At 42.8% G+C, this 9,756-nt stretch overlaps 1 protein-coding gene across 6 annotated transcripts in view; it reads right to left on the bottom strand.

Annotated features, from left to right (window-relative positions):
• Window positions 1–9,756, bottom strand: part of LOC103732999 (decaprenyl-diphosphate synthase subunit 1) — a 240,760-nt gene that overhangs the window by 44,030 nt on the left and 186,974 nt on the right. The window contains exon 1 of one of the 6 annotated variants that reach the window (XM_008831748.3): window positions 3,581–3,760. The exons of 4 other annotated variants lie outside the window; for them this stretch is intronic. In XM_008831748.3, coding sequence (XP_008829970.2) covers window positions 3,581–3,709 — 129 coding nt within the window. In that variant the 5' untranslated portion in view covers window positions 3,710–3,760. Of the gene's footprint in view, window positions 1–3,414; window positions 3,457–3,580; window positions 3,761–9,756 lie in introns of those variants that run through there. One more of the 6 variants, XM_029562925.1, reaches the window with a different exon arrangement.

The following is a 9,756-nucleotide window of genomic DNA, read 5'->3' as shown; positions in this document are numbered from 1 at the left end:
AACAACAACAACAACAACAAAAACTTATGCTTTAAAATCTTTATTTCATGGAGCCTCACAGCTACTTTCAAAAACTTTATCTGCTTCTTGTGTGTGCCATGGGCACATGTGTGGAGGCCAGAGCTCCCCACTTCCACCACGAGTCCCTGGGATCTAACTCAGCTTGTTAGGTTTGGCAGCAGAGCACCTGCTATTTTACTGGTCTACAACCAGGCACTTTTAAACAGTAAGGGAACTTGGATTTCAGAAAACTCAAGCCCAAAAACCTGGTTTGCATGTATGTTTACAACTGTAGGCAAACAGCACCTTTAGAATAGTGTGCTCACTAAAATTTATATGTAAGCACACAAATGTAAAGTGCACACAAAGAACAGGGTTTGGAAGCAACCCTGGCTCTGGGAGGCAGAGGATCTCAGTTGAATTCCAGGTCAGATGGGGTTAGAGGGAGACCCTGTCTCAAAACAAAAAAAACAAAAAACATCCCCCCCGCCAAATAAATAAAAGCAGTCATTCTGAACTAAGCAGGACTTCAGGTGTCTTACTTTATTATTACTTTGTATTTGTTTTCTGATTTTGCTTTAATGAACATGTATTGCTTTAGATGTATTACTTTGCTAAGCAGTGGTCAAGAAGACTGAAGAAAACTTTCAACTATATGTTATCTACTCATTAAATCACTAGGAGCATTTATGGTCTATAGGCAATTATAATGTCTCAAGAAAATAAAGCACAATTCTCTTTTTTGATTTTATCATTTGATGATGGCCTACTTTTCTCTTCTCTTCAGATGGGGGTGTTGAATATATAGGCCAGGTTGGCTTTGAGCTCAGAAACCAGCTGTTTCAGTCTCCTTAGCAGCTAGGTTTATGGACAATTGTCACTGTATTCTCCTAATAACCTACTTCTCTCAACCCCCATAGGTAATTAATTCACACAAATACTTTATAATACACATTAATAACTTCCTTTTCTTCTTTTTTTAGATAGGGTCTTACTACATAACCCAACTGGCCTTACACTTACAAGAAGATCCTATGCCTCAGCTTTCAAAGTGCTGGAACAGCAGAAATGCACCACATCATCTGGCTAATAAGGATATCTTAATGGAAGAGTATGACTATTCAGTTTACGATCTAATGACATTCTTCTAAGTTGGTGTGAAAGGTTAAAATTACATAATTAATACACGGTTCTTTCAAACAGGCAGCTTAACAGTTGTTAATAGCATAGTCTTGGACAGAGCTTGATGCAAATAGTAATAATTCCTGGCGGAATCACTTCATGGCATCTTTCTACCTATAACTACCTTTTGCGGAGATGCCGAAACTTAAGAGTACTGTATATCTGAGTCCCTTAGCTGAGAATACAGCGTATACTATTCACTTATTTTTATTTATTTTGCAATGCTGGGATCAACTCAGAGCTTTGCCTACCCGAGACAACTGTTCTCCACTGAGCTGCACTCTCAGTCCCACAACAAAATATAAGATAGTATCTATTCAATTACACCCTCAGCATATATTTAAGACAGGATCCATTTGAAACAAGCTGTGTTCTACTTAAGACCACCTTGGCAGTGTTTTACAAAGTGAGGTAAGAGAAGCAAGGTATTAAAATGAGGCTGTGCAACTAGTTCTATGGCACATCGCTAATGGTAGTGAAAATAATTTTCCAAGCCCAATTCTGATTCTTCTTTTTATACAACTTACTCTCCCTAAAAGTCAACACTGCCTCTTAAGAATTTACTTTTCTTTGAGACAAGGTCTCAAGTAGTCAAGGATGGCCTTGAACTCTTGATTCCCCCCACCTACCTCCCAAGTGTTGCGATTACAGGATCAGTTAAAAAAATTTTTTTTAAAATTTTCCTCTGTAGCCCCAGCTGGTCTGGAATGAACTATGTGCACTAGGCTGGCCCTGATCTCACAGAGATCTACCTGCCTCTGTCCCCCAAATGCTGGGACTAAAGGTGTGTGCTACCACACCCTGCCTAGTTAAAAAATTTTTAAAGTATGAGAAAATGCTTAAGAGGAGTCTAAGACAAAGCTGGGTGTGGTGGCTCAGGACTGTAATCCCAGGACTGCACTAGGGAGGAGGCGGCTGGAGTATTACAGTACATCTTGGGTCAGCCTTGGCTTCTTTGTGAGTTGCAGGTCACCCAGGGATACAGTGTGATACTCTCTCAAAAAGCCAAAAACGAATCAAAGGCACCAGACAAGTGATAAAGCACGATCTAATGCACACTGGTTTGTCTCCTTTCTTGACAGAAAGGTCAAGAGAATAGGCAAGCCAAATTTGACATCATTGTTGCTCTCCCTCAAGGTCTCAGACCCTGAGAGATTGGAAGTGATGAAAGCCCTCAGGCCTGAAGCAGACACCCAAATGCTAATATATCTAAAGTGAAAAATACTAACACACGGGTGGGAAAAACACGACATTGGGACCATGCATTCAGTCCCTCCTTGTGCTCAAGGAGACTAGAGGGATACCGAAGCCATTATGCAGATTCTCTCTAGAAAAGCACCTTTCCAGTGCTGGTGTTGCTTGGTGGACATCATATTAAAAAGAAAGAAGAAAGAAGGAAAGAAAGAAAGAAAGAAAGAAAGAAAGAAAGAAAGAAAGAAAGAAAAAGAAAAGAAAGATGAGCATTCAATTGAAATGTGGTGGCTGCATCTCTGTCCACGTCTGTGGAACAACGAAACAACGAAAACCTCAAGTATAGCTTACAACACTGAAGTGAATCCCTGCAACGCCAGGCTCCCTGTAAGACCCCTTTTCCAAGCTGCCTTCTCCCTCATATATTATTCTATTTAGGCCAACTTGCATTTTCTCTCTAAACTTTTTTTGGATGATAATTTCTGATATGGTATACAGAGGACAATTATAAATGCTATTTCAGATTGGTAAATAAAAGGTTATCACACACAGATGAAGTGTATCAAGTAGGACTAAAATCACAAAGTTCTAATCTAATTAAAGGGGTGGGGAGGAGGCTTTGTAGATGAAAGGTGAACCCTCGTACCATTACTGTGTGAATAGAAAGACCTCTAAACCGCACGGGCTGAGTCCAGACACACAGGACTTGTCACAACGGACTGAAGCAGCACCGTGTGTGTGTGTGTGTGTGTGTGTGGGATCCAAAGACATCGGGGAGAGTCACACTTCCGGCCGAGATAACGACTTTCAGTCGCAGGTCCCCCTCCAGCGACCCCGGACCCGGTCTCCCCGCAGTGCCCTTCCAGCTCCATCCGGGTGCGCTCCCTCCAGGCTCCACGGAAGCCTGGGGCTAGCGTCCGCCAGCCTGCCGGCCACACCGGGAAGAGCGCCTTCGGCGTCCAACCTCCCCCGGCCACACCGCAGACAAAGCCCGCCCCACAGGGTCTCTTGGGGAGCGGGTCCGCTCTGCGGCTCCCCTACGTCGGCTCCTCGTTCCCGCGCCGCGCGGCCTCCTCCCCGCCGCCCGCCTGGCATTGCTCCCGGGTGGCTGCGGCCCCGCCCCGGCACCCCTGCGGTCCTCCCATTCATTCGGCACCGGCAGTCAGTGCACGGTGACCTCTGCGCTGCTCGGCGCGTCTCGCCTCACCTGCGCGCGGGCGTCCGGGGCGGCGCGCCGCTCGAGGGACCCAGCACAAGCCGCTGGTCGGGGCCGTGGGGTCGGGGCCGCCCGCCTCGGGGAGCATCCGCACCGCCACCACCACCAGCGCGCGGCCATGGTCCGTCCGAAAGTCGCGGCGGGCACTGGCTCCGCCTCTGCCTCAGGCCCTCCTCAGGGACCCGGAGCCGGAAGCCGTGCACAGGAAGCGTGTGTCCCCGTCCCCCGTCCACCGCCCCGCAAACCCTGGCCGCCACCTCGCCGTACTGCAGGGGACATGGACCAATAGGTTCCTGCCTGGGGGCAGCGGGGAGCGCTGATTGGTGCCCTCCGGTCCCGGGTTGCGGCTTCCGCGCCAGCTTCCTTGGCCTGCCACCGGGGCTGTTGGGAAACTGCAGTCTTGGCCCAGCGCTGGCTCTTGTCTGAAAATCATGTGTTCAAGTCTTGGTTATCCCCGGTGTGAGGACACCAACCCCACGCTTGGGTGCACTCAGCTACATGAAAATTTAAAAATAAGCTTGAGTGCAGCAGGTTGACTTTGCATTCATCATCTTCCTGCCTCGGCCTACCCGTTTGCTGCTGCGATTACAGGCGTGCTCCACCATACCCAACTCAATTTTTTACTCAAAAAGACCCCCCCCGCCCTTATCTCTGTTGTCAGATTTAGTCTGGTGCTGAAACAGCATTTTATAGCAGAAATCAATGGACTAATTATAGGTAACCGTACTCATTTACCATATTCGAACAAACAGAGCCAATAAGAGACAATATAAGCACCAGAGATACTGAAATTTTTACTGAGTCCCCCAAACATTCACTCTTAGGAAGAAATAGAAAAGATGTAATTTTCTGCTACATTATTTTTCTCTTGTTCTGAACCACCCTTGAATTAAAGAATGTTCACCCTAAACCTGAGCACATTTTTATATTTCTTTTAAAATTAAATAAATGCTCCAGGCATGGTGGCAAACCGATTTAGATCATAAAGCACAGAAACTGGGTCTGAGAACGTAGCTCAGTAGGTAGAGTACTGGTGTACCTGGGTCAGATCCCCAATACTTCTTAAACTGGGTGGTGTACCTGAGGAAAGATCAGAAGTTCAAGGTCATCCTTGGTGCATAGAAGTTTGAGGCTAGCCTGGGCTACACGAGTCATTCTTACAAACAACAACACAAACAAAACAAGTACGTGAAGTCCTTTACAAGTACAACTTGTTAGGTTGGGCAAGGGGCACATGTGAGTCTGAGAGCAGCCTTGACTACAAAGTGAATTCCAGGCCACCAGCCAGTGCTATACAGTGAGACCCTGTTTCAAGATAACAACCCCCCCCAACTACCAATAACAAAAAAGTAAAAGTTGTTAATATGTACATGTTATTTATCTTAATATAGATTAGGTTTATATGACAAAAAAATTGCAGGTTATGTCAAATCTTTAAAAATTGGAGGTCTACGTTTTGGCTCAGTGGTAGAGCACTTTCCTACACCCTGGGTTCCATCCCAGCATTGCAGAATGAATGAATGAACAAGTGAATAAAATAATCCAATAGGTAGACTTTGCCAAGATAGAGTATAGCAATAAACACTTTTATTGTACTTATGACAATCCTTTAACTAGTAGTATATTATTAATTGCCATTTTTGCAGGTATGTAAACAGGAATAAAGCAGCGTTGGCAGTACAGCACTCCATAGTTCAGTAGGCAATTTTCATTGAGTAATTCTTTGACTAGATTAAACCAAAATGCCCTGGCTCTTAAAAAGAAGTTTCAGTAGGTTGTGAATATAACTCTGTGATTAGAGCAGTTGCCTAGCCTGGGCAAGGTCGAGGGTTGAATGTATAGCACCAACACAAACAGTCACAGATCTCACTAAACTGTGAGATGTGCGATGGAATGCAGATGAAAGTAATTAAGGCTTCCAACACTGTTGTATAGTCAAACCCTTGACAAGTAATATACATGCAGAATTCAAAGATGGTTCTTTTGACCCAACTAGGCCAGCCGGGAGTCTAGGAAGTTAAAACCTGAGCTCTGCTAAAGAACACAATTTTTTTTAAAAAGCTTCATTTTTATTTATGTGTATGTGTATGTGCCTCTGTAAGCAGATACCACTTGTGTGTGTACACTTGCGGATGTCAGAAGAGCATCAGATCTGGAGCCAGAGTTACAGATGCATCTGAGTCACCTGATATGGGTGCTGGGAACCAACTTGGGTCTTCTGGAAAAGCAGTAAGTGTTCTTAACTGCGGAGCCATTTCTCCAGTTCCCAAGAACAGAATTTTCTTATGTGCAATCTAGAAACAACGCTGATCTTTTGCACTATGCATAAATGAAACCACCAGTGCAGACAGGTTAAAAAGGGGGCACAGTATGTAATGAAGGTATTTTCAAAATTGTCGTTTTAACTTTGGAGGTTTGGCTATACCTCAACACATTTTGTTGTTACATTGATGACATTATTGAAAACATCCTTGTTAGGTTTGATAGCCAAGAAAATATTATAAACACAATACTTTACACCATTACATATATAATTATGCCTTAGTTCATAGTATTGCATGAAATATCCAGATGTCATTAGATGAAAGATCAATGAATTATCAGCATAACTCTAGCTTAAAAATATTGAGAAAAAAGTTTGAACAATTACAGTGAAAGATTAGCTATGCTGGGATGGAACCTAGGGCCTTGAGTCTACTAGACCAGTGTTCTTCCACTGGGCTACACACCCAGGCCTCCTCCGGGATTTTAGTATGTGTTCAATTCCAGTGTTACAAAGGGGAAGTGTGGATGTCCCTGAAGTAGGTTAGCCTTTTTCTATGGCCAGCGATACATATATAGACAGATAACATGTATTATCAAAATGTGTTTAATTGAGTATATGTCAGAATTGCTAATAGATCATTATCTACCAACCCTTGCCCTAGTTAAATGCCAAAGTTTCATAAAGGGGAGCACATTAATTTTAGTTTATCCAGTTCTACTCAGAGCCTCTTATGGCAGAGAATGAAATACATCGTCTGTTCCACACTTAAGCAATCTGTTACATTTTCTGTGGTGGATGCTGGTCATCTATTTGTTTTATTGACTGCCATTTGTTTTCCTATGACTGCTTGCTTATTGTGTACCTAAAAGAATAAAGGGTTAACACTTTCCTGGTGTTGTTCAGATGAAAAAGATTTAAATTAATTTTATTGTTATTTTATCAAAAAGTGAACACTTTAGTTTGGATGGAATAAATTAGAGGTAGTCCAAACAGGTTGGCAAATTGTCCTTCTGCCATATTTCTTCACTGTGTGGGATTTTTTTGGTTTTTTGGAAGCAAGCTCTCACTATGTAGCCCTGCTCCAGATCAGCCAGACTGGCTTTGAACTCCCAGAGGTAAAACTGGGTCATGCTATAGTTGTATTTCTAGTTTTTTTTTGTTGTTGTTGTTAAAAACTCCAGACCAGGGGTTGGAGAGGTGGCTTAATGGTTAAGAGCACTGGATCCTCTTGTAGAGGACCTGGGTTTGATTCCCAGCACCCACATGGCAGCTGACAACTGCATAACTTCAGTTCCAGGGGATCCCACACACCCTCTTCTTGGCCTCTGTGGGCATTGCATGACACAGATGCACTTACATATATCAGGCAATGCACTCACACATGAAATTAAAAAAAAAATCGAAAAAAAGCTCCAGACTGGTTTCCAAAGAGGCTGTGCTAGTTGCACTCCCACTGCACTATATAGGTTTCCCCGCCCCACATCCACGCCAGCATTTCTTGTCATTTGTATGTCTGATGACGGCCTTTCTGACTGGGGTGAGATGAATCTTAAAGTAGTTTTCATCTGCATTTCCCTGATAGCTAAGAATCTGAAACACCTTTTAAAATGTTTATTAGCCATTTATATTTCTTCTTTTGAGAACTTTCTGTACCGTTTCATAGCCCATTTTTTAATTGAGTTGTTTCTTTAATGTTTAGTTTTCTTAGTTTTTATATTCTGGACATGAATCTGCTATCAGATGTTTAGTTGGTAAGGTTTTTTTTCCATTCTGTGGGCTGTGTCCTCACTCAATTGACAATATCCTTTCCTGTATAGAAGTTTTGTATTTCATGAGATACCACTTGTCAAATCGCTGGTCTTATTTCTTGTGTGACTGGAATCCTATTCAGAAAGTTCTTACCTGTGAGTATATTAAGTGTATCCCCAGCTTATGAAAAAGATTCTCTTTAAAAAGATTTATTTATTTATTTATTTATTTATTTATTTATTTATTTATTTATATGTGTCTGTGTGTGTGCCTGCCTGAGTTTATGTGCATCATGTGCATGCAGGTACCTGCAGAGACTAGAGGGCCTCCCCCGGAACTGGAGTTATAGATGATTCTGAGTTGCCTGATCCAACTAATCCACAGATGCTGGAAACCCAATCTGGGTCCTTTGCAAGAGCAGGAAGTTTTCACAACCAGTGAACCATCTTTCCATTCCCATATTCCCCACTTTTTCTTCTGTTTTAGGTCTTATTTTGGATAATATCAAAACTATCATTCATCATAATTCTCATTCATCATAATCAAGTTGGTTTCATTCCAGAGATGCAGGGATGGTTCATTGATTCTTGATCCATCTGCAGTTGAGTATTATACAAGATGAGAGGTAAGGAACTGGTTTCATTTTTCTACACATGGAAATCCAGATTTCCTAGCACCATTTGTTGAAGATGCTGTTTTTTCTCCAATGTATATTTTGGCTTCTTTGTTAAATGTCAGGTAGCTGTAGTTGCATGGTCTTATATCTGGGTCCCTTATTCTATTCCATTGATCTTCATGTCTATATTTTTGCCAGTACTATGCTGTTTTTATTACTATGGCTCTATAGCATTGAAACCAGGTACAGTGATACCTCCTGAATTATTTTGTTGTTCAGGATTGCTTTGGCTATCCTTCATCTTTTGTGTCTCTATACAAAATCCGAGATTACGTTTTCTGTGTCTGTGGAAAATGGCCCTGGTATTTTGATTGGGATAGGTTTTTTTTTTTTTTTTTTTTTGTTTTTTTGAGACAGGGTCTCCCTGTAGCCCCAGCTGTCCTGGAACTCACTATGTAGACCAGGCTGGCCTTGAACTCACAGAGATCCACCTGCCTCTGCTTCCCAAGTGCTGGGATTAAAGGCATGCACCACCACGCCCGGCTGTAGATAGCTTTTGATAGGATGGACATTTTGCCAAGATTAATTCTTCCAATCTGTGAGTATGGGAGCTCTTTCTACATTCTAGTGTCTTCCTCAGTTTCATTCTTAAATATCTTAAAGTTTTCATTGTGGAAGTTTTTAATTTCTCATTTAGATTTATTTCCAGGTATTTTCTTTGGGCCATTGTGGAAGAGATTGTGTCCCTGATTATTTTTTTCAGTATGTTTTTCCTTGGGCTATAGGAAGACTACTGACACTTTGTGTTTTGTTTCATGCCATTTTACTGAAAGTTTATATCAAACTTTTTTAGTGGAGTTTTTAGTGGAGTTGTCAGGGTCTTTTATGTATCTTATGTATAAAATCATATCATCTGCAGGTAGGGATATTTTGACATTTTCTTTTTCCATTTGTACTCCTTTTGTTTCCTTCTCTTATTGCTATAGTAATTATGGCACGCGCGCTGGGCACCCTGGCGTGGTGTGCGAGGGCACGCCTGGAGAGTCGCGGCGCAGGTCCGCGGGCTTCTCCGTGTCTCTGTGGGTCTCTGCTGCTGGAGCGTTGTCCAGCCGTGTACCGCCTTAATTTCTCCCCCCGTGCGCTTTCCTCTTGATGCGAGATCCACTGGCCACTGGATCACACGGGAGAGCGCAAGGCAGCTGAAGCTGGGATCCGTGAGCCAGTGATGGAGGAATGCTGTCTCCGGAGAGGCTGGATCGCCAGTAAGATGCGGGAGTCTGCTTAGTCCACGTCACAGCTTTTATTAAGTGTAGCTTCAAGTGATCCAGCTCTCTATTATTGAGAGAAGACTGGGATATTTATACCATGGGAGTAGTGGTAAAAGCTTTGGCTGATAGATACTTTGTGAGACATTCTATTTGCATATGGAAGTGGGTTTCTGCTCTCTATTATTGAGAGTGACTACCTGAAAAATCACACAGGAAAGCATGGTATTCCTAGAGCCAGAGGCCATGTTTATGTTAGGGCATTTGTGGC

The sequence above is a fragment of the Nannospalax galili genome, unplaced genomic scaffold (assembly GCF_000622305.1).
Source record: "Nannospalax galili isolate Female #2095 unplaced genomic scaffold, S.galili_v1.0 scaffold14, whole genome shotgun sequence".
Classification (NCBI taxonomy): Eukaryota; Metazoa; Chordata; class Mammalia; order Rodentia; family Spalacidae; genus Nannospalax; species Nannospalax galili.
The sequence above is the reverse complement of the archived record's forward strand: the minus strand, read 5'-3'. Positions and strand labels throughout refer to the sequence as shown.